Source organism: Leptodactylus fuscus, chromosome 9, assembly GCF_031893055.1.
Source record: "Leptodactylus fuscus isolate aLepFus1 chromosome 9, aLepFus1.hap2, whole genome shotgun sequence".
NCBI classification, from domain to species: domain Eukaryota; kingdom Metazoa; phylum Chordata; class Amphibia; order Anura; family Leptodactylidae; genus Leptodactylus; species Leptodactylus fuscus.
This window is the reverse complement of record NC_134273.1, coordinates 29805795-29830193: the sequence shown is the minus strand read 5'-3', so window position 1 is coordinate 29830193 and position 24399 is coordinate 29805795. Positions and strand designations below refer to the sequence as shown.

The 24399-nt window shown below is 40.2% G+C and overlaps 1 protein-coding gene across 8 annotated transcripts in view; it reads right to left on the bottom strand.

Moving 5' to 3' along the window:
• The window catches only part of ERC2 (ELKS/RAB6-interacting/CAST family member 2), a 647893-nt gene that overhangs the window by 365896 nt on the left and 257598 nt on the right, over positions 1 to 24399 (bottom strand). For 4 of the 8 annotated variants that reach the window (XR_012717475.1, XR_012717476.1, XR_012717477.1 and 1 more), the window contains 2 exons: positions 18019 to 18069; positions 16874 to 17067 (listed from right to left, as the gene is read on the bottom strand). Coding sequence is in view for 1 of the 8 variants with exons in the window: in XM_075287893.1 (XP_075143994.1) it covers positions 16874 to 17067; positions 18019 to 18069 (245 nt within the window). In the remaining 7 variants the exon portion in view is untranslated. The remainder of the gene's footprint in view (positions 1 to 16873; positions 17068 to 18018; positions 18070 to 24399) is intronic. The other 4 variants (XR_012717478.1, XR_012717479.1, XR_012717480.1 and 1 more) reach the window with 1 other exon arrangement.

Here is a 24399-nt window from a genome sequence, read left to right as displayed (position 1 = left end):
GCCACTTTATTAGGTACACCATGCTAGTAACGGGTTGGACCCCCTTTTGCCTTCAGAACTGCCTCAATTCTTTGTGGCATAGATTCAACAAGGTGCTGGAAGCATTCCTCAGAGATTTTGGTCCATATTGACATGATGGCATCACACAGTTGCCGCAGATTTGTCGGCTGCACATCCATGATGCGAATCTCCCGTTCCACCACATCCCAAAGATGCTCTATTGGATTGAGATCTGGTGACTGTGGAGGCCATTGGAGTACAGTGAACTCATTGTCATGTTCAAGAAACCAGTCTGAGATGATTCCAGCTTTATGACATGGCGCATTATCCTGCTGAAAGCAGCCATCAGATGTTGGGTACATTGTGGTCATAAAGGGATGGACATGGTCAGCAACAATACTCAGGTAGGCTTTGGCGTTGCAACGATGCTCAATTGGTACCAAGGGGCCCAAAGAGTGCCAAGAAAATATTCCCCACACCATGACACCACCACCACCAGCCTGAACCGTTGATACAAGGCAGGATGGATCCATGCTTTCATGTTGTTGACGCCAAATTCTGACCCTACCATCCGAATGTCACAGCAGAAATCGAGACTCATCAGACCAGGCAACGTTTTTCCAATCTTCAATTGTCCAATTTCGATGAGCTTGTGCAAATTGTAGCCTCAGTTTCCTGTTCTTAGCTGAAAGGAGTGGCACCCGGTGTGGTCTTCTGCTGCTGTAGCCCATCTGCCTCAAAGTTCGACGTACTGTGCGTTCAGAGATGCTCTTCTGGCTACCTTGGTTGTAACGGGTGGCTATTTGAGTCACTGTTGCCTTTCTATCACCTCGAACCAGTCTGGCCATTCTCCTCTGACCTCTGGCATCAACAACGCATTTCTGCCCACAGAACTGCCGCTCACTGGATGTTTTTTCTTTTTCGGACCATTCTCTGTAAACCCTAGAGATGGTTGTGCGTGAAAATCCCAGTAGATCAGCAGTTTCTGAAATACTCAGACCAGCCCTTCTGGCACCAACAACCATGCCACGTTCAAAGGCACTCAAATCACCTTTCTTCCCCATACTGATGCTCGGTTTGAACTGCAGGAGATTGTCTTGACCATGTATACATGCCTAAATGCACTGAGTTGCCGCCATGTGATTGGCTGATTAGAAATTAAGTGTTAACGAGCAGTTGGACAGGTGTACCTAATAAAGTGGCCGGTGAGTGTATATAATACTAATAATAATATACTAATAATATATAATATATACTAAATATATATTAAATAATTTTATTCCCAGACTCCGATGCCACCAAAAACTGTCTACAACTCCGACTCCACAGCCCTGGATTTAAAGGGTAGGTATTAGCTTTTTTTTAATTTATTATTTTTTACTTATATCATGTAATTTGCACCCATAAAATACAGTCCTATGAAAAAGTTTGGGCACCCCTCTTAATCTTAATCATTTTTAGTTCTAAATATTTTGGTGTTTGCAGCAGCCATTTCATTTTGATATATCTAATAACTGATGGACACAGTAATATTTCAGGATTGAAATGAGGTTTATTGTACTAACAGAGAATGTGCAATATGCATTAAACCAAAATTTGACCAGTGCAAAAGTATGGGCACCACAACAGAAAAGTGACATTAATATTTAGTAGATCCTCCTTTTGCAAAGATAACAGCCTCTAGTCGCTTCCTGTAGCTTTTAATCAGTTCCTGGATCCTGAATGAAGGGATTTTGGACAAACAATTCAAGTTCAGTTAAGTTAGATGGTCGCCGAGCATGGACAGCCCGCTTCAAATCATCCCACAGATGTTCAATGATATTCAGGTCTGGGGACTGGGATGGCCATTCCAGAACATTGTAATTGTTCCTCTGCATGAATGCCTGAGTCGATTTGGAGCGGTGTTTGGACATTGTATTGCTGAAATCTCCATCCCCGGCGTAACTTCAACTTCGTCACTGATTCTTGAACATTATTCTCAAGAATCTGCTGATACTGAGTGGAATCCATGCGACCCTCAACTTTAACAAGATTCCCGGTGCCGGCATTGGCCACACAGCCCCAAAGCATGATAGAACCTCCACCAAATTTTACAGTGGGTAGCATGTGTTTTTCTTGGAATGCTGTTTCTTTTTGGACGCCATGCATAACGCCTTTTTTTTATAACCAAACAACTCAATCTTTGTTTCCAAAATGAAGTTGGCTTCTCCAAATGTGCTTTTGCATACCTCAGGCAACTCTATTTGTGGCGTACGTGCAGAAACGGCTTCTTTCTCATCACTCTCCCATACAGCTTCTCCTTGTGCAAAGTGTGCTGTATTGTTGACCGATGCACAGTGACACCATTTGCAGCAAGATGATGCTGCAGCTCTTTGGAGGTGGTCGGTGGATTGTCCTTGACTCTTCTCACCATTCTTCTTCTCTGCCTTTCTGATATTTTTCTTGGCCTGCCACTTCTGGGCTTAACAAGAACTGTCCCTGTGGTCTTCCATTTCCTTACTATGTTCCTCACAGTGGAAACTGACAGGTTAAATCTCTGAGACAACGTTTTGTATCCTTCCCCTGAACAACTACGTTGAACAATCTTTGTTTTCAGATCATTTGAGAGTGGGCTGTCCATGCTCGGTGACCATCAAACTTAACTGAACTTGAATTGTTTTGTAGAAAGAAATGGTCCAAAATACCTTCATCCAGGAACTGATTAAAAGCTACAGGAAGCGACTAGAGGCTGTTATCTTTGCAAAAGGAGGATGTACTAAATATTAATGTCACTTTTCTGTTGAGGTGCCCATACTTTTGCACCGGTCAAATTTCGGTTTAATGCATATTGCGCATTTTCTGTTAGTACAATAAACCTCATTACAATCCTGAAATATTACTGTGTCCATCAGTTATTAGATATATCAAACTGAAATGGCTGTTGCAAACACCAAAATATTTAGAACTAAAAATGATTAAGATTAATAGGGGTGCCCAAACTTTTTCATAGGACTGTACCTTTTGAGGCTGAGGCTCCACGTTGGGGAAATGCAGGGGGGGGGGTGTTTGCAGATTTTGCTGCTGTTTTTTGAACCAAAGCCAGGAGTGGATTGAGCAGAAGGTAGAAGTATAAGAAATTCCTATATATTTCCTATTCCTTTTGAAGACATTCTTGGTTTGACTGAAAGAAACTGCAGCAAAATCTGCAACATAAAAAGCTGCAATTTCACAACATGGGACCTCAGCCTAAGGGCAAGAAACACCCGACCAAAGATGTGAGTGTAGCTTGACATTCCCAGACTATTATATTTTTGGATGCTAGTATTTAAAAAAAAATAAAATAAAATCTTTAGCTCTGACAGCAATTTACTGAGGAGGATTTTTCGGTAATTGATTGTAACAAAACAAGGCCAGGAACCGCGTATATGATGTCTGGGCACAGATTTACACACATGATCTGGCACCTCCTGTTGCTTGCTACAATGCTGGATATTGCTATGCTATATTACCCTTCAAAAGCTTTACACATATTCCACAATATAGCATATAAAATATTTGGTGTCTGGTCGTCCTCCAGCTTTGTGTAAGAGGGAGATTTAGCGGGACAGAATATGACAAATATTCGAGAGGGAATTCATCAGCGGATTCATGTAGAATCAAGCTTGCCACTTACTATTTAATGCTCCAAGCCAAATATCAAGGGATACAATTAGCATAAATGATAAGCCCATTTACTACACTATAGGCAAGTAATCTATTTATGGAAATACCCCAAGCCCCTTAAACGACAGTCACTTTCAAGTCAGACTGTGTTGAATTGGAAAATCATTGTGCCAAACATCTGGTAATGTATATATTAGCGTCGATGATAAAATATTAAAAGCACTAGAATCCACTCCAAAGTAAGCTTCTCAGGTTCCCATCTGGCTGAGTGGAAAAGTGCAGTGTTTCTGAAGTGAAACAGAAACATCTCATCCCAATCGAGGGGTTTTAATAGGATTCTGTCCTACTGGAAGTATGTATCAGGTTCTTCATTCACATTAACAAACTTCCTTCTGAACCGTGAACTGGGCAAATGCTCACATATGTGTTGCATGTGCCTAAGGTTAAAGCTTTAAAGTCTTTATCTTCTTCCTGCAATGGACGTACTTTTACGTTCTATCTGTGGTGGACTAACTGAAATAGGACAAGACCCAGCGCTGCACCAAAGCGAGTGGTCGGGATCCCATCCATAGGTCTTGAACGGTTGGCAGGCAACAAGACATTTCTGTCTCTTCTGTCTCTTCTTCCTTTATTTTTTCCTCTTCTTCTACAGTGGCTTCTACAGCGTATACTCAGTGTGAAGGCTAAGCAAAGCATTGTGGGAAAATATCACCGATCTCGATCCCACATAAAAAGATTGTGTTCGGATTTCCGATCGCGATTGTAAAATTTTCTCGATCGGAATCCGATCTTTTCCGAACATGATCGCTCAACCCTAGTCAGGAATCCTCTGCAGACAAAATCTAAAAACTAAGCTGAAGCTTTCCAAGAACACTGGAGACAGCACCATAGTAGGGTCCGGGTCCATGCTAATGTGCATGGCCTCACAATGAGATGCTCATAATGCACATATGGATGTGATGTTTTGTGTCCACATACATGTAGTGTGGCAAATGGAGAATGCTTGGAAATTTGAAAAAATTGCAGGAAACTCTTTTTCCACGGAGACAGTCTTTCCAGGCTCGTTCGTGATTGTCATCAATATTTGCCTAACATGATATGATACGGTTTGCTTTGTAAACATTTTACATACTTAATAAGATGCAACTTGAAGGCAAAATGGCAACTTAAAACAAACATCTGCTAAGCACATTAAAAGAACTGTCTCCCCATTGATTAATGCCTATTCCCTTGTGTAATGGACTGTTGATATATACCGAATGCGGAAATCACAAGTAGGCGCTAAGGGTCACTGTATGTAAGGAATTAAAAGCAGGACTCCCGACTGTTGAAAGTATCCCATAGTGCCTGATACACAAGTCCAGGGGCGATTCCAAAAAATATACTATACAGATTCCATATGATCAACCAGAAATTATTATATATATATATATATATATATATATATATATATATATATATATATATATATATATATATATAATTTCCCAGTGGTGGAGGAATCAGAGTTGTGAAGTTGGAATCAGGCGCGGTTTGGGATACAGTCAGACTTAGAAAAAAGTTCTGATGTTTTGTGATGACCACAGATCCTAGTCAAGGAATTTTCAGGACTGTCTTTGTTAGGATGAGTTCACACAGATTTTTTTGGTCAGGAATTTGGTCAGGAATCCGCCTCAAAATCAGCCTCCCAAGAGAACTCTGGAACTTTTGAGGTTGATTTTGACGCGGATTACTGACCAAAAAACTCTGTGTGAACTCAGCCTTACGGAAAATAAAAATGATCTGTTCAACTGCAAAAAGTCATTTTCGCGGGGAATATGGTATTTGTGTCTAAGCACTCTACTCACATCCCAACCACCAAAACTACCTATAGCTCTACCCAGTTATTTTGGTCATTTTTTTCCATCGCACACATTTAAAAAGACCACTAAATACACTAAAAGGTCTACAAATAATTATATACAATGTGCATTAGCCCATAAAAATACACTAAGCCACGAAGAGACACAGTAACTAAGATTCCTCACATCTGAACATTTACAAGAAGTAGTTGGCAACCCTGCACAGTGTTAAATGATATTACCATTAGAAGTAATGAAGTTCATGAATTCCTGCTAGTAGGGAAAGTAGCCAGTGGTAACCACGCCCAAATAATTCTTTTTCTCAAAAAAAAAAAAAAAAAAAAAGCGTCTCTTATCACTAAATAAATACACAGTATTCATTAGGAGCCACAATTTGTCATATTGCATGGCCCCTATGAGTAGGAGGCACGTGAGGCCGGAAAATAGATCATCCTGACCTGCCTAGTACAATTTATCAACCAGGCCTTGAAGAGCAGAGAGACAATTCTTAAAGGTCCTTCATACACATGTATCGGCAGTAATTATTCATAGGGAAATCCCAAATATTCCAGAGATAATGATGTTTAATATGTAAGAATAAGCAGTAAAGTGTCTCACCGAACTATCTTATCAGTTCCTATAGCAATTACTGGGTGTAAACAGAAGAGACAGCCGAATATTACACTGAACACACAGGAATGTCTTCTTTACGTATGAGGGTGGCTTGGTGGTAATTCTTACTATACAGTATAAGATTAGGTATGTTCACATCTGCATTACTTAAGCTTTAAGATCCATTTGAAGGAACAGATGGATCTGTCTTATGACGAACAAGAACAGACTCCGAGGATCCCCACTGAATATAATGGGGTACTTTGAGAATCAGTCTTTGTCCTGACATCACTGGACAAACAAAATCATGCTTTCAAGACTTTTTCGCCCAGACTCTGCGCCAGAGGCTCCAAGCAGAGTCTTCAATACAGATGAAAAAATAATCCAAAAACTGATCTCCGTGACATTGGGCAACTTAAACAGTTATGTTCATTCAGTGTGGATTTGATATAGTTAATATAAAAAAAATAGGCAAGGATATTATACCTTTCTATGGGATATATGAGTTACATAGTCATTAAAGAGGATGCCCAGTAATACTAAATGCTGTCTTAGGCTAAGGCCACATCATAAAACACAGCTACAAAGCAATGGAGAAAAAATGCAGCGAAAACACTTACACGTCTCATTGGTTTTCTACTGGTTTTATTCTATACAGAAAACAGAGTTTTTAAAGGTAAGATTGCTCTGTGATTTCCCAGAGTTTGATTTTTATGAAATGTGTGACTTCATTGCTCTGTAGCAAAGGCTCTCTGTTCTCTCTGCAAGTCTTTTCACCACCGCACCAACTGGCCACAGTAGTGGCATCATTGAAGTTGCTGTGTTGCCACTGTGGCGAATGGTTAGTTCTTTTAGTCACTTAAAATGGCATGAAAGTGTCCGGGCACCAGTGGAGGACCAAGGAACCACCGATGTGAGAATGGTCGGGGATTAAAATAGGAAAAACTAACTAAACCCGGAAAAATTAATTGATAAATTCTCTTAAGCTGGCCATACACTTTAGATATCAGTCAGCTGAACGCTTGTTTGGACAACACCTATTGCTTCACAATGCCCCCCTGTCCCCATATACGTATGCACAACCATTGGGAGAAATAGGGAGAATGAGGTGGCTTATCTCACTTGGGAATGAATGTTGAAATCTATCAGCCCCATGGAACACCCACATACAGATCAGATGGTCCACCAATTCTGCAAAAATCAGTGGTGGGTTCAGCTGGCATTAACCTAAAGTGTACGGTCAGCTTTGGTCTAGACAGAAAACATCTTAACTGGCTAAAATTGTCATATTGTGATCGGAAGGCCGAAGGACATTTCGAAAACCAACTGATAAAAATAATAGGTGAAAGCAATGACCTATGCAATTATGGGCATAGTAGGATTTTTGGCGTCAAGGTCTAGTTACCCAAGATCAGTCACCTTCTGGTCCTTTCAGACAGCACTTATGAGGTTTACCCAAAATTACAGAATAAACACAAAACTTCCAGTCAACATTACTGTGGTCAAAACAGTAGAATCATGAGAGGAGAAAGAAAAAAGAAAGTAAATTTGTAGGCTCTGGGTAGTCAGATCTCCTATCACACTCCATATATTGTTTCTAATAATACTTGTATACGCCATTTGGATTGCATTATTATTGATCTCAAAAAATCTCTGCATCTTGGCAAATCTTAAGGGATTGTTGGCCTGAGACTTTTACAATACGTGTAGGTCAGGTGTCACTGTTGTATCGTATAAAACCATGTACACAAACCGGACACAAAGTCAGACATGCAGGACTTTGTGTCTGGTTAAAGAAAACCGGTTTTGCCGCAGAGAGGCAGAAGACGCTCACGGGCGGTCACTTTGCAAACCCATTGAAGTGAATGGGTTTAAAAACTGACCGCCGGGTTTCCGTCTCCTGTCCAGTTTCTCTCGGCAGAAGACAGAAACCCGAAAACGGAGACCGGGCACAGGAGTGAACCCGCCCTAACTCAAACTCTGGAGAAAATACCATACTAAAAATGTTTAGCCACTTCGGGTCTAGTCTCCCTCTGTCACTGTTGGGCAAGAGAGCAGAAGTCATCCCAGTCCAGTCCCACCTTTCCAACTCTATCAATGTAAATACACCAGGGATTGGCACATTAGGATGCAGAAGTTCTTCAACTATCTGAGTAGCCCTGAATTATGCCAATGACTACAATGGTCACCCTTCCACTGGATGGACTTGTCTTGGACTGGGCTCCACCAACCCCAACTTACCCCTATTCATTATTCATGGGTGACATGACGTGAATCAAAGCAGAAATGGGTACTTTGGTCTAAACCATTAGGAAATCTGACTTAGCAATTCTCTACAGACACTCATAAATCATGAACAGTTTAGTCTCTTTTGAAATTCAAGGAAATCCAACTTCAAGGTAAAGTGCGGCAACAAATTAAGATAATTTCTGTTATTTAGCATAATTAGAATTAGTTTGCATATGCGAAATATGTGCCAGCAACCTACACAATCAGCCTATTACACCCAACAATACATCAAAGGACTTTTTGTCATGTGAATATTTGTACAATTCCAAAAAAAGATAAATATGAAGGATCTTGTGAGTTTATGGAAGGCTCGTAATGGAAGTTTTACATAACATCCCGGTCGGCCAGGTTTCCGTGTAAAGGCACAGTAAATAACCTTATCCATCTCCCCTCCAGATTGCTGTCAGGAGAGGTGTTTAATCAGACCAAGAATGCAATCCGCACATAAACACAACTTTGATGTGAACTTAAATACAACAAGACAAAAACAAATGGGAGGATTGTATAGCGCAGACGTGTATCCTGTTTAATAGCCGCAGATGAAAGCTAATGTAACGGCAGATTGCACGCGACACGTTAGGGGGCTATTAATTATTCCCAGGTAGGATTCATCTACACGCCACATGCTCCATCATGCTCAGCCGAGAACTAAATTTAGTAAACTTACAAGGACTAGAGCCATTATTCAAGAACGGTGACACCATAAAGCCAATGCTCAGAATGAAGAAAAGACAGTACCAAATATTTACAGGGAAATTACATGCACCTTGTATTTTCATAGTCCTAAGATAGATGAGTTTATGTATCCATGAGTTGTGTGGGAAGATATATATATATATATATATACACACAGTATATATATATATATATATATATATATACATATACACACACACACACACACACACACACGTGACCAATAAGAGGAATCAACTGCAGATGTGGAATAGGGGATGTGTTAAATTGTTGGGGGTCCAGTTGGTAGGTTCCTCAGAGATCAGGAGAACAGGGGACTAAGAGTCCCCTATACCCATGCCTCCTTCATGTGAATGTATCACTAGTGCGCTCCTGTGACTAGTGCCCCATTGACTGTTGTGGGGCTGTTAGGACAACAATCACCAGAAATCCAATAGAAGTGAATGCAAAGCTGATCATACAAGTGTACTGGCCCTCCAGTCACATGGAGGAGACATGGGGTACGTTTAGGCCCTTTTTCTCCTGATCTTTTTTATATTGAATTTTGCTCCTTCTATTCTTTTCTCTTCCTCCTGCTGCTTTTATATTCAATACCAGTTTTTTATGTTTTGTTTTATGTTTTGGTTTTTTTTTTTAACTATTTTGTTGCAAATCTTCATAGCATGTGGAATCGCAGTAGAGTGTTGTTTGTAATGAAAAATGTATTTTACACTTGGGGTTGTCCAGGTATTTAGAAGTATTTATGGACGCCCTCTGTCAGGTAAACCATGATTAAGAACCCACGGGACAGTCTGAGGCACATAGGTCTGTTTTTACTCAGGATGTATATCTACTTTTAACATGGACTAAAGAGGTAATATGTCTCATTAAGAAGGCGCCACCATGAAGCAATACATGGACTTGTTAGATCATGTATGCCCTGCTAAGAATTGTGGATACGAAATGCTTAAATAAGGTCTCCTTGGTGGAATCGAGGAATGTACTCTAGTGCCAACCTTTTGGAAGGTAGATTTTGCTAGACTAATGCCTGGTTTTGCATAACCTGAGAATAAGTGCCAAGCTAGAATTCCTCCTTCAGAAGGAAGAGGGATGAGGTTATTGCCGCTCATCAGTGCAGAGCAGGGATCCAACATGGAATAATAAAGGCCATCTCTTACATGGGTTTGTGTGTTGGACATCTTCATCTTCTCTACAGTTAAGCTACAGAGTCTATAGGAACTTTGTGGTAGTCCAAAAAATACCCCGTCTCATCACTTGCTCAAGCAAGTGTATATACTATACTATCAAAGATCTACTGTATAAATAAGTCTATTAAAAGATCAGCAGGATGTCAGTGGATGGAGATCTGAATTGCATTGCAGGAAAGAGGACTATCAAGTAATGGCCATTCATAGACTTTGTCATCTACACAATCTTTATAAAGACAAGCCCAGTTTTCTTTATTCCATTTGATGCTGCTTCATTGCCTCTGTAAGTTCAATTCACACATGACAATTTTCATGCAATCTTTGATGATTTTATTTCAACCAAAACAAATACCAGGATCTATAGACGTGTATTATATGTCTCTAATATTTTCTTTTTATCTTAAAGGATCAACTTTAAGCTTTGGCTGAAAAAAATGCATCAGAAACACCAAACTCCCCTGAGTGACTGTGGTCAAAAAGTGCTTAAAGTCAGTTTTCAAGTCCAATATTCTGCACTCATTATAGAGGACTCGTCACCAGGTCTGAGAAGCCCCATGTCATATATCATCTGATAGGAGCTGCCAACTGCAGCATTTTGTTGTTTGGGTTATCTAAATCTGTTCAGCTATTTCAAAGATATATGTCCTTTTAGCACTGTGGTTTCTCTATGCAGTGTTACTACCCTATGTGCTGTATGTCATGCAGTTACCTCCCTGTATGCTGTATGTCATGCAGTGTTACCGCCCTATGTGCTGTATGTCATGCAGTGTTACCGCCCTATGTGCTGTATGTCATGCAGTGTTACCGCCCTATGTGCTGTATGTCATGCAGTGTTACTGCCCTATGTGCTGTATGTCATGCAGTGTTACCGCCCTATGTGCTGTATGTCATGCAGTGTTGCCGCCCTCTGTGCTGTATGTTATGCAGTGTTACCGCCCTCTGTGCTGTATGTCACGCAGTGTTACCGCCCTATGTGCTGTATGTCATGCAGTGTTACCACCCTGTATGCTGTATGTCATGCAGTGTTACCGCCTTATGTGCTGTATGTCATGCAGTGTGTTATGTCAGTCCAGGTAGCTGCAACGGGGCTAAGGAATAGCAGTAGGGAATCTCGCCCTGCACTACTCCCACTAGCTATCCCGGTCCCTGCCTCACGGGTGTGGGTCGGCTGTTCTCAGGCTAAGCCTGACCCCGACGGCTCCTCTCTCACTGATACCGTAGACCTAGAGGGAAGTGGGAGAAGGAATGCCCTATAAGATCTCTAGGGACTGGAGACTAAAGGGGGTCACCCCTAACGAACAAGTGAAGCTGCTACTGACAGGGACTGACAAGGGTGTGCGCTGACTAACAACACAAGCAGCACACAGGAAAAATGTGGGAAAGGATTCCCCCAAACCAATATGGGAAGGCACCTTACACTAGGAAACAAACACAGGGGAACTGAGTAGAAATCAAAGGATAAGGCAATTCACTCACACAGTCAATACACACAGAGGGAGGATTGGTGAACACAGAAGGGAAAACTCACACACCAACTAGTTCACCCAAACCTCCCAAAAACCAACCACGGAACTTCCTCTATCCCAGAACACCACCTACTCCTCCTGCTAAGGCCTAGCTCTGTAAAAGAGACACTCAGCACAGAACCATGGGAGGCATGGGTTTAAATACAGAGTAGAGACCACTCCTCCCAGGTGCAAATGGGAGGACAGACTAATCAACCAGGAGATAAAGCTGCCTACCATCAGTGCGCACGTGCAAGTCAGAAGGTGTGCACCAATACCCACGACAGGACAACCCCGCAGCGCCAGGATGCCACCCCAGACACTGCGCAGCCAAAAACTCCCCAGGTAAGAAAAATAGAAAGCAATGAACCTAAATACTCCTAACACAGTGTTACCGCTCTGTGTGCTGTGTGTCATGAAGTGTTACCGCCCTGTGTGCTGTATGTTATGCAGGGTTACCGCCCTGTGTGCTGTATGTCATGCAGTGTTACCGCCCTGTGTGCTGTATGTCATGCAGTGTTACCGCCCTGTGTGCTGTATGTCATGCAGTCTTACCGCCATGTGTGCTGTATGTCATGCAGTGTTACCGCCCACTTGCATGGTAGACCCTAATCTGCATCAACATTAAAAGCACTTATATCTTTGGAATGGCTGAACAGATTTGGATAAGCAAAACACCAAAATGCCCAGGATGACAGCCCCGATCAGATGATGTACCTCACTGGACTTTTAGACCTAGTGAAAGGTCCTCTTTAAGTGGAGCTTCACACCCATTACATAGACAGAGATAACAGGCACAATTCTAGCTGCCTGTAGCTGCCATTAGCGTAATCTTACTGCTTTCTAGAACAAGTACACAGTATATACTACCCCTTAAGCTTCCCATAGCAGTGGCTGCATTTAGGCAGAATTTCATTATTTAACTCTAATGCCTACATACATTTAGAGATCTGTATTAGAAAACCTGAGCTATGAAAGAAATTATCGGCACAGAATTTAGCACTTTTTACTATTCCATCTATTTATATCACATGCATGGTTATGAAAATAATTAAAATGAAAGCATTTGGTCTCTCACAAGACATAAAATACTTTTTTTTTTCCCCTTCAAACAGCTAGTAAAAAAAATGAAAAAAAGAGCAATGAGTGAATAATAATAGAACTCAAGGATAATACAATTCCTTTGTGCTTTGGAGGATAAGTACTATGTATACACTGCAGAAAGTCATAGTTAAGATGAGAGATACTCAACAAAAGGGATTATTTCTTAAATAAGATTATAAGGGGAAACATAAATACAATGATGGCACCATGTGCTGAAAGCTGCAGTGCAAAACCTGGATAAGTAGGTGCGTGTATCAATAGGTGTATTTATATGGCGCCACTATATATCTAGTGTCTACCCAATAAAGAGGTACACTATGGGAATGACAAAAAATAGTAAAAGTGCAAGAACATCAGGATTAGGAAATGCTAGGTGGGAGTGAAGAAGTATGTGGGTAGGAATGACTGCTAATAAATGTAGGTTAAAAATTGAGAAGTTACATTTCTGCAGAATTTGGATGAATTTCAAAAATATTTCCTTATAATGCACAAAGTAATTTTCAAAGCTGCTGTCAAATGCAAACCAAAATGGCACCATGCTTCCAGCATTCAATATCTTTATATAGCCATATCCTAGGCGTGCACATAAAGCAAAAGAGAAGGATCAGACGCCATACTCACCCATAGCTGAATATCCAAATCATAAAGAGAAACACATATAAAACAAACAGACATTTATTATTAGAATAAAGAACTATTACAACTGCAGTCTGAAAATAGAATATAAGAGAATAAAATTTAAAGAGGACCTTTCACCACCTCCACCAGCTCAAGCTCTTTCCATTCTTTAATAACTGGTGCTCCACTGAATGTTAGGATTTTCTCTCTACCCCTGACCGCTCACGAGCAATCGGTGCTCTTAGTTTTGGTGCCTAATATGCTAACTAGACTCTCCAATGTCATGTGGGTGTAGTGAGGCAAGGGCAAGCAAGAGGGCGTGACTCAGAGCTCCAATCAGAGGTGGACAGTGACACCACCCACCTGATATTAGGGAATCTAGTTAGCATTATCAAGCATCAATTCCATAAGAACAGTAGGGGCTAGAGAAAGAAACCCATCGATGTCAGAATCAGCGGCGCAGAGCCTATTAAAGGATGAATATAGGAGAATAAAATTTAAAGAGGACCTTTCACCACCTCCACCAGCTCAAGCTCTTTCCATTCTTTAATAACTGGTGCTCCACTGAATGTTGGGATTTTCTCTCTATTCCTGACCGCTCACGAGCAATCAGTGCTCTTAGTTTTGGTGCCTGATATGGTAACTAGACTCTCCATTGTCATGTGGGTGTAGTGAGGCAAGGGCAAGCAAGAGGGCGTGACTCAAGAGCTCCAATCAGAGGTGGACAGTGACACCACCCACCTGATATTAGGGAGTCTAGTTAGCATTATCAAGCATCAATTCCATAAGAACAGTAGGGGCTAGAGAAAGAAACCCATCGATGTCAGAATCAGCGGCACAGAGCCTATTAAAGGATGAAAAGAGTTGGAGTTAGAGGAGGTGGTGAAAGGTCTTCTTTAATATTTTAAAGTATAACTAAACTTTTAAAAAAAACTTTTGAGTGTCATAGTGCCATGTCACAAGATTTGTTGAGGGGGTCTATCTAGATGCTGAGACCCCAAGCAAGTACCACGCCCAATTGGTTTTGTCCAGTTCTGTTCAGAGTATAATTTGGGTTCTATAGAAAATTTATGAGTCCATTCATCACTCAATGATCACAGCCAAAAGTGCTCTAAGAATTTGTAGTTGTAAGTTGTTCTATAACTAAGGGGGACAAACCAGTTTAAGGGTCAGCTTTCATGTCTTGTTCTCCTTACATTTGAGCTTCAAGAAAAAAACTCAATTCATTGACACAGTGGCTACCCTATAGGTAACTGCTACTCATGAGGTATCCAAGAATAAAGCCCCCATAACATCAGCAAGTGTACACGTTTACAAAAACCAAGCACCTACCTGAACATGCAAATAAACATATATTTTTACTTGGAAGAGGTCTCATAAAAAAATGGAAAAAAAAAATCACAAAAAACCCCTAAAAAATAAATCCTGAAAGGAATACGTCCACATTTGTTTCTTGTGACAGACATAGGTTTTGGAATCTAAAAATACCTTATGTGTTAATGGTCTCTCGAGGCCTTTGATATTTTCACATTCAACAGCGTAGATGCTATAAAAATGTATCACGGCAGTTGTGAAGGGACCAGACAGATTATAATGAACCTGATAGCCAAGTTTACCCTGCTAACACATCATATACCGAGGTGCTAAACTCACACCATTCACACCTATAGGGACACGTCTTGTCATGTACTTCCCCTTGACCTCAGATTATTATTGCAAAGGGAGTTCCCTGCACGTCAAGTGAAAACGGGACACAAATAAATAGCAATATAAAGGTAAAAAGGGGGAAATTAGGAGGAGTATTGGCAGTAGAATGACTGCTGTCAGCTGTATCTGCATACCTCATGTACATGTTAAAGGTGACTCCATATAGACTGGGATGTTATAAGACACACATCCAAACTGACCTTTTCGAAGGTTGTAATGTCTAATTTTCCAGACACGGATTGTACATGGTCCCAGGTGACGTGTCGCACCATAATACAGCAATGAATAATGTTTTTATTAGTCACTATGTTATTTTTGCACATGTTCCCATACAGTGGGTGATATAACAAAAGAAGGTTGCTCGACTTCTAAAGTTGGGTTTCTACAATGCAGTTTGTAGAAATAATAGTCACCTTAGAGATTTTAGCTTGGGGAGGAAGATTTTACCCACAATTGAAGATTAAGGGTGCATTCACACTGAGTAAACGCTAGCTTATTCTGAACGTAAAACACGTTCAGAATAAGCGGCGTCTAAAGCAGCTCCATTCATTTCTATGGGAGCGGGGATACGAGCGCTCCCCATAGAAATGAATGGGCTGCTTCTTTCACTCCGTGCAGTCCCATTGAAGTGAATGGGGAGTGCCGGCGTGTACGCTCCGGCATGAGCAGAGCTTGCCGTATACGCCGGCACTCCCCATTCACTTCAATGGGACTGCACGGAGTGAAAGAAGCAGCCCATTCATTTCTATGGGGAGCGCTCGTATCCCCGCTCCCATAGAAATGAATGGAGCTGCTTTAGACGCTGCTTATTCTGAATGTGTTTTACGTTCAGAATAAGCTAGCGTTTACTCAGTGTGAATTCACCCTTAGGGTTTCGGCAAAATAATTGCCATTGCTAGTTAAGCAATTGTAAAAGAATATTAAGAGTAATGAGGACAAATGTAGTGTGCAGAGTAATCTGCGTGTAGGTCTTTTTTCTTCCTCCAGCTAATTTTTGTAGTTATGTAGTTCTTCCTAGTACTATGCTGCCTTTTATGAGTCAGAGATGTGTACCCCTTTTTTGTCTCCTTTCTCATACAGGTTTAAGGTGATCATACACATTAGGCTGATCGGACAATCGTCTAATGTGTAATAGGGTGCTAGCGTTCACGTGAACAATATAGATAGGGGGTCAGAGAGAATATCTGTTAGATGAAAGATTGTTAATCCAGCAGCTTTCTAAGGCAAATACTGAAACACAATCTCTGGTCTCTCCCCTCTGACAACATGAGCCTGCCACATCGAAGAAAAGAACTAATACAGTACCTCCTTTCACCATTTACTGTCTCATACTGGACAGAAGTTTTGAAAACAGAAAAGCTTACAAATCATTTTTCCTACAGTAGGGATAGGTGAGGTACAGGTGAGGTACAGGGTGCCACATAATAGGACAAAATGTCCCATAGCTATACTGATCTATGTAAAAAAGGAATAACAATTGGTACAGTTTTAAGTCTGTAGCTAAACTAGAGATCAGTCCTCAAATGTCATGATCTATGAATGTTTTTGAACATTTCACTTAAATCAGATGATTCCTCCTTAGTGATGGGAACTTCTCAGAAGTGATACAAGTCAAGAAGTCAAATGAGGCTGGTACCAAAAAGACAGAAAAAAGAGTAGAAGGAGAAGATACCTTTCCAACTCCGCTATCTGCTTGTCCTTGTCGTTCTTCTCATTTTCCACTTCTTTGAGAATCTGTAAGAGCCTGTCCACCTCCGCCTGAGCTTTGCTGCACTCCTCTCTGTAGTAAGAAACCTCTTTATCCAATTGTTTGAGTCTGTCGTTGAGCTCTGGGTTCATCCTGGCTTCCTCCTCAGCCTCATGAGCCTTAAAGGACCAAAAAAAGTTTCAGTCGTGGAGACAAGTTGCCAATAATTATGAAAAACAAATGGGTAATGGCTGTTATGGAGCGACTATGTCACAAGGACCTAATTATGTAGTGACTATGTCACAAGTACCTAATATGTAGTAACTATATCACAAGTACCTAATATGTAGTGACTATATCACAAGTATCTAATATGTAGTAACTATATCACAAGTACCTAATATGTAGTGACTATGTCACAAGTACCTAATATGTAGTGACTATGTCACAAGTACCTAAAATGTAGTGACTATGTCACAAGTACCTAATATGTAGTGACTATGTCACAAGTACCTAATATGTAGTGACTATAAAAGCAGTATCTAATTTGTAGAAATCTACATGGGTAGGACCTAATATGCAGTGTTTAGGACTTTTCGTCTCTCTTAATAATCCTGGAGCATCGCTTCTTATAACTTTGTATTGTGCAGTTTCTCTATTATTGCTCCTAGAACTGTATGAATACATGAACAACTCTATTTGCACATATGACTATGCGAATGGAAACTGTATACACCTGCCTAATATCTTTGCACATTACTGTATATAACGTATAATGGTCCTTTGATATGCATTATTGTTACATTTATGGTTTTTCTATATTGTGTTGCTCCCTTGCTGACTTGACCATGTCTAAGATGGTGATGTGATCATCTATTACATACGTGTTTCTAGAAGACTAGTAAAAATTGATGGACTTTACAAAACAATCTCTTTTATTCCATAGGACATAAATCCAGTTAACACGTCAACACTTCAGTTACCCACAACAAACACTACACAAAGAACATGGTAAAACAGGCAGAGCATGAAAGAGACAGATCATGCACCAGAACAGACGTGATTCAACGATTATGTAAAATGAACATATTACAAGGCATGACAATAGTCTTTGCCCATTGTGTACTCACATAACCACAAAGAAATGATACCCCCTGCTTCTCATTACGCCCCACGGGTGTCTTCATAAAGAGCAGGCAAAGAAGAGAGAACAAGGCAAGAGCAAGCAATGACTAATCTAAAATGCCAGTAAACCACATGCAATGCAAAATAAAGTAAAGCAAAATGAAAAATAACAAATACCAAAACTGCGGTCAGAAGGTTTGAGTTCTTTGCAACGAGAACAAAAGAAAAATCGTGTATCAGAAGTAATATCACGGCATATTATACATCAGATATTATCAGCTGATATCAGTCTGCACTGTGTTCCCCCAAAGGCAATTCTATTGAAAATCATCATCTCATATTTTTTAAAGGGGTTGGCCCGGATTCGTTTTGTGATTGGTGGGGGGCCAGTAGGTTTCCCCCTTATGGATCAGCTGTATGGGGTTTCTTCTGACACCCATGCTATACATAGCACATAGGCAGAAGCAGTTGTCTCCAGTCTCTGTATAGTGCCCGCGCCCCATTACTGCAGTTCAGCTCTCATTGAAGTCAATGGGAGAGGAGTTGCAGTGATGGCACCTGACCACTATACAGGGCACAGAGCTAATTGCTGCGGACCCCACTAATCACATATTTACGCCCAATCCTAAGGGTAAGCCATAAAAAAATCCAATTGAACCCATTTAAGATAAAAGAAGAAGCTATTCTACTTAAGGCACTTGGAAGAGCAGGCACTGGGTATTTGATTTCCTTGTGATTCATCTTTACATTTATAACTCTTGTTTAAAATTCAATGTTCCTATTACTAGCATAGGCTACAGTCATAGTGTTCACTTCAAATCCTGTATACCCTAATACAAGCACAGTCGTGCCTCTAGTACTCCAAACAGATGATCTTCTAACAGAATATGACTTTCTTAGAAGTATGGTAGCAATTTGACACAATACAAAGTATGTTCACTATCCGGCTCTACAATGCCATATAAGTGCTTTTGGTGATGTAGACTCCCTTTAAGATAACTAAAGGGATTGTCCAGGGAATGCTTAAACACTTATATCTACTAGCATCTATCCGGGTCAACTGTGAGTTTCCCGACAGGTTCTGATCCTGGATTACTTAATCGGAACTAGCACCCAAGTCAATCTGGTTCTTCCCTCCTGGTATCCACCTGTGCTATAATGGTATAACATATAGTCTTTAATATCTCACTGTCATGGTAAAGACAGCCACTACAGTACAGATAATACCTGTGAATATACAAGAGGAAGAAGGCGGTGGTTTAACTTGGGTGCTGGATGCTGGTTCTGATCATAGAACCCAGAGTTGGGCCAAGCCTGGAAACCCAATGTTCACTCGAAATAAAACCTTAGAGAAATACATTTTCTGATCAGTCCCTGGGTAACCATTTAAGCTGTACATCTGAGCCAAGAATTTCAATATTTCCTGCTTGATAAGTGAAGAAACTCTAAACAGCACATAGGATTAAGGAGGAAGGAAAATGACAAATTTTGGAAAAGTAGACGGCAGGGAGACAAATGATAAAGAGTGCAGAGCACATAAAGCTGCACTAGAAATTCTCTGCTTCTGTTCCTACATAGTAAACAGAGAATTTCCCTTTAACAAAACATATCTGTAACTATACTTCTTTAAGTTGCTCTACTGGATGAAGGCCTTTTCTAGATTTCATTGCTCCAATGTAACTAAAATGAAGAAACTTTCGATAATCTTAATGAAAAATTTCCATCATTTTGTGTTACGGCTCCTATGTAGTCCTATATATCTCCATAGTAATAGACAACGTACCCGTGTGCTCTTATCTTGCAGTCATACTCGTCCATTATCTATCCCCATGTATAAGACAGAGTGGACAGAGGGAAGGGATCAGTCTACATGGAGTCTGTTGTAGTCTGTTACTATGGAGAATAACCTTAGGACACGTTACGAAGACCTGTTATAAAATTCCTTTTTTTTTTCTTTTTTTTTTTTATTGTAGATGCATTGGGACAATAGTTTGGTATGAAAATATTTGCATATATATATATATATATATATATATATATATATATATATATATATATATATGGGAACCTCAACAATTAAACATGTATTGTGCTATGTGTCATAGTCTTTTTGTCAGGCTCTTGTAACAAGTACAGAAAGGACACCAAACTTCTTTCAATGTGTCATTCACTCAAGTTTACTCTACCTAGCAATAAATGAAGAGAAATCTGCAAGCATCAACAATTCCTAATTTGTTTGGCAACCTTAATCCTTAAAGGAAATACGTTTTTATACTCCTTACTTCTGGGAGACAGGAGAGCTACAACTGGCAGATGTACAATCTGGATGTTAATTTTACAGAATACTAAACTTCCTGCGCTAAGTAAATAAAAACAAGAGATTTCAACAGTTTGAGACTACAACCAAATCCAGGGATCTCTCATCTACAATAAGGGTCTTGGCTTAGACCAGAGGTTTTATAGGACAACCAGCTGAAAAGATCTAACAGGCTCACATTGAGTAACATTTAGGAACTTTATTAAAAAATGAGGGATGAGCCTGAAGGCTTTAACACATTACGTCAAGCCTTGGCCAAGAAGTCCTCACTTCTTCTGTAGGAACCAGTGATCTGGGTAATAATATGTTCTAGATTTGGGGTACTGAATAGATCAGACCAGAGGTCTAATGTTAGCATATATTAAAGTCCTATAAGTCTCTACACAAAGGAGTGATGATGTCCCAGCACAGAGACAAGTGACTATGCGGCCAAACACTTGTCACGCACGACAGCACTGGTCACCTGTTGTGGTCAACGGTCTCGTCTCTGTGTTTGGACATCAAATAGTATTTGCTGCAGGAAGTAGAGACCAGCAAGGCGACCAGATTGGGAGTAGTGGGGGAATTTAAAATTTATTTATTTTTGTTAATGTACAGACAATGTTTGATTGAATGAGGACTGGATTTAAGATGCCCTTCACCACAATGGAATAAGTTGCAGCACTATACTACTATATAATAGGTTCCTGGAGATCAGACCATCAAACAGTTATGGTTTGTCTTGAGGATAATCCACTTATTTTTGTGTCTTGGAGAACTCCTTTATACTAAGGCCTCACAAGACTATATGCAGCGCTAAAGCTCTGCGGGAAAATCAGCGCTGGGACTGCATCATGGTGCTTCCCACAGTGCTTTGAACAGAAAGTTTGCGAAGTTTTCCTCCGCAGACTTTCAGTTACAATTTTATCTACGGGAAAGCCACCGGTATTTCCGTAGACATAATCGACATGTTGCAATTTCTAAAACCACGCCAGTTTTGAAAATCGCAACGTGTCCGCGCTGCGGTTTTACCCACAAAGTGGGCATGGAGTTCGCAAGAATCCCATCCACTTTGCAATTACTGTAAAATGCCATGATTTTTCCCGCAGCGTGTGGCCCCGGCCTTAGATCATATTCAGGTTACCTTGACGAGGGGCCATGATTGTTGTATAAATTTGCAGAGGTCTTTCCTCTTGAATTCTGTGAGCATTTTTATGAAAGACAGTGCCAGTCTCCACCACGTGCCACGTTATAATCATATTCACCATTACTGGAAAATAGGATGCCTTGTGGAGACCCCGTGTGTGACTACAGGTCTATAACATGGATATGTAGAGGCGCCCAACAAGCAGGACCGTTCTAAGAAAATATCTATGTAGAGTAATTCACCATGACAAATCCTACCACAAATACTTTGGAGAGGATTGAGGGTTGCCAAAGTGTTTTACTTTATTTAACGGGTAAAAACTACAATATGGGCCACATGGCAACTGTAAGTTATTCCACTTAAGTGGTAGGATATAGACTGACTATTACTAAGCAGACAATGTTCACAAAACAAGAACCAACTAGATTCCGAAAATGTCATTTTTTTCAAGTCCGTGGTATTAGGTATACATGGTCAATTCCTCCAGGCTCTCTATGTAGTCCACTTCTGACAAAACAAGCGCATTATAAATATCTGTCAATTGTTATCAACTGTTATAACATTTTCCAGCAAGAATTTCCTTTCTTAATTACATTCAAAAGCCAAATTTACAGAATGTGAAACAGTCCAGAACAAAACATATACAACATATTTCCACTTCCACACACTTTCTAAAGACAATATATTACGGTGAATTACAAAAGAAAAACATGCGTGCACATTATACCATGCAGGATCCTTCAGCATAACATACGTTTCAATTCTCTATAGCTCTAATCTGTCAAAAAATATCAACTCTAGATTTCCCCATCTGTGATTTAAAAAAAAAAAAAAAAAAAAAAAAAAAAGAATGAATGGAAATTTTTATATGAAAAAAATTATAGCACGTAGCAGAGCAATGACTTCTAGAATATACAATACAAAACAGTGGGAATACATGGTGATACACATGGTACCTATTTATCATCGGAGAATTTTTTTATGCCAATTTCATGGGTTGGCTTTTTAGCTAGTGTGTTTTTTGCGACAATTTTTTCAAATGGTTCATAAATTTATCCTAATTTTCTAGTTGGAGAGTACCAGAGCTCACAAAGGATTTTTAGTGCATTTTTTTTTTAAGCCAAGTCAGAAGTGGACAGTGTTTCTGCAAAAAAAAAAAAATTGCTATCTTTAAAAAAGTTGCGTAGAACAAATTAGGCCTTATTCACATGTCCACAAATGACGTATGTATGCAGACTGCACTTCTCATGCAGTCTGCATTCATTTCAATACATTTTTTCAAAAAGATTTTTTTAAGGTCTGTGGATCCATGAAAAAAAAACAAAACATTGTTTTTTCCATGATAAAAAAAAACCCAAAAAACTATGGCATCCATGTGTCATCTGTTTCTCACATACATAAAGGAGACGAAAAGTATGGATGCGGAAAAACAGGACCGCACACAAACCAAAAATAAGCAGAGTGGAGTGCAATCCGTTATCACAAGCATCACACATCCACAAAATACTGGTGCGTATAGGACCTTAGGTTTGCAGCTATACACCATCTAAATCACGCCCACATTCCAGATAATTGTTTTAAAAATTTTGAGAATTAGGGGCAACTCCTAAAAAAAGTTGTGCACATGCTTAAATGAAGTGTTAACATTAAAAAATAGGTATAAAAAACTGAATTCTGGAGAAGGGGTGATAAATCAGCCAATGTGTTCTCATGGTAACATGAAATATTTCTTAATATATGGTTAAGTTTTTTTTTTCCCCCCATAATCTTTCCGATTCCCTTACAACCACTTAGAAACTAGTAGGTGCATAAATACTAACTAGAATTTGGAAAAACTTCATGCAATTCCCGTATCCATAATAGATCAGTTCCAAACTATTCATTACAAAAGATCTCCCACTTATTTAGGACCATTAGTGGGTGAACATGCAGCAGGTCTGCATTGTGCAACTAAAGTGCCGTAAAGAAAACTATTCTCAGCTGACTCCAGGAGACCAGGACCTAATACGGCTTGTTCCCGCAAGTATAAAGGATGGGAACCAGTTTTCCTTGCTCTGCTTCACAGAGAGTTCTGGCTCACAACGCAACCCCTAGGGCCGTGCTGTGCAGAGCAATCTGCAGAAAACAGACATTGAATGGGGAAACTTGCTGTGCCGTGAAGCAAAACAAAATTAAATTCTGTTTCCCTGGTGGAGACACATCGTGTACATCTGATCTTAGACATACTTGGGGCCCATTGTTAGAAGTTGTGCTTTATTTTGTGTTTTCGCCTCAGCTGGAAAACATTGGTGTGTCCCGTAAATTCAAGTCGTGCTGCAAGTTTTCCCACAAGATAGAGCACTGCCCAGAGACGGTATGTGTGGTTCATCACTTACAGGTTGCTTGTGATTAAAAAGACAAGAAAGAACTGGAATTAATAAGTCTAAAAAGAAGATGAGAGCAAGGAACGGGTCAAACTGGAGCCTCGGTGATGAGAAAAATCTTGCAAAATGCAACACAGGGACATTTATGCAATGCCCGGGCAAAATCGAGGACTGCAATTTGGGCAATTGTTATTGACAAAGTTGTCCTTGGGGGATTTATTGTAAAAACCACATGTTAGTCAGACAATGATTAAAGCTAAGCAACTGCTTATTTTAATTATCGAAAACCATGTCAGCATCGGGAAGTAGTGACTGAGCAAAGTCGAGGCGTGCCGTGCATGTCATGAACGTGAACTTGGCCTGGTGAGCCAACCAATGGCATTTGCTGACAAGACAAAGTAAAACCTGTGGTAACGCTGACTAAAAGTGCCAGTGGGCAAAGAGATGAGTTATCAAGGTCTATACTCAAGGGAAAAGTATACGAGAGCTAGAATATAATACATTGCTTTATAAGGTGAACGGGCCAGGACAATGGTGTGATCATTCAGGACAGGGAGTTGTCTGGATTACTTCGTATAAG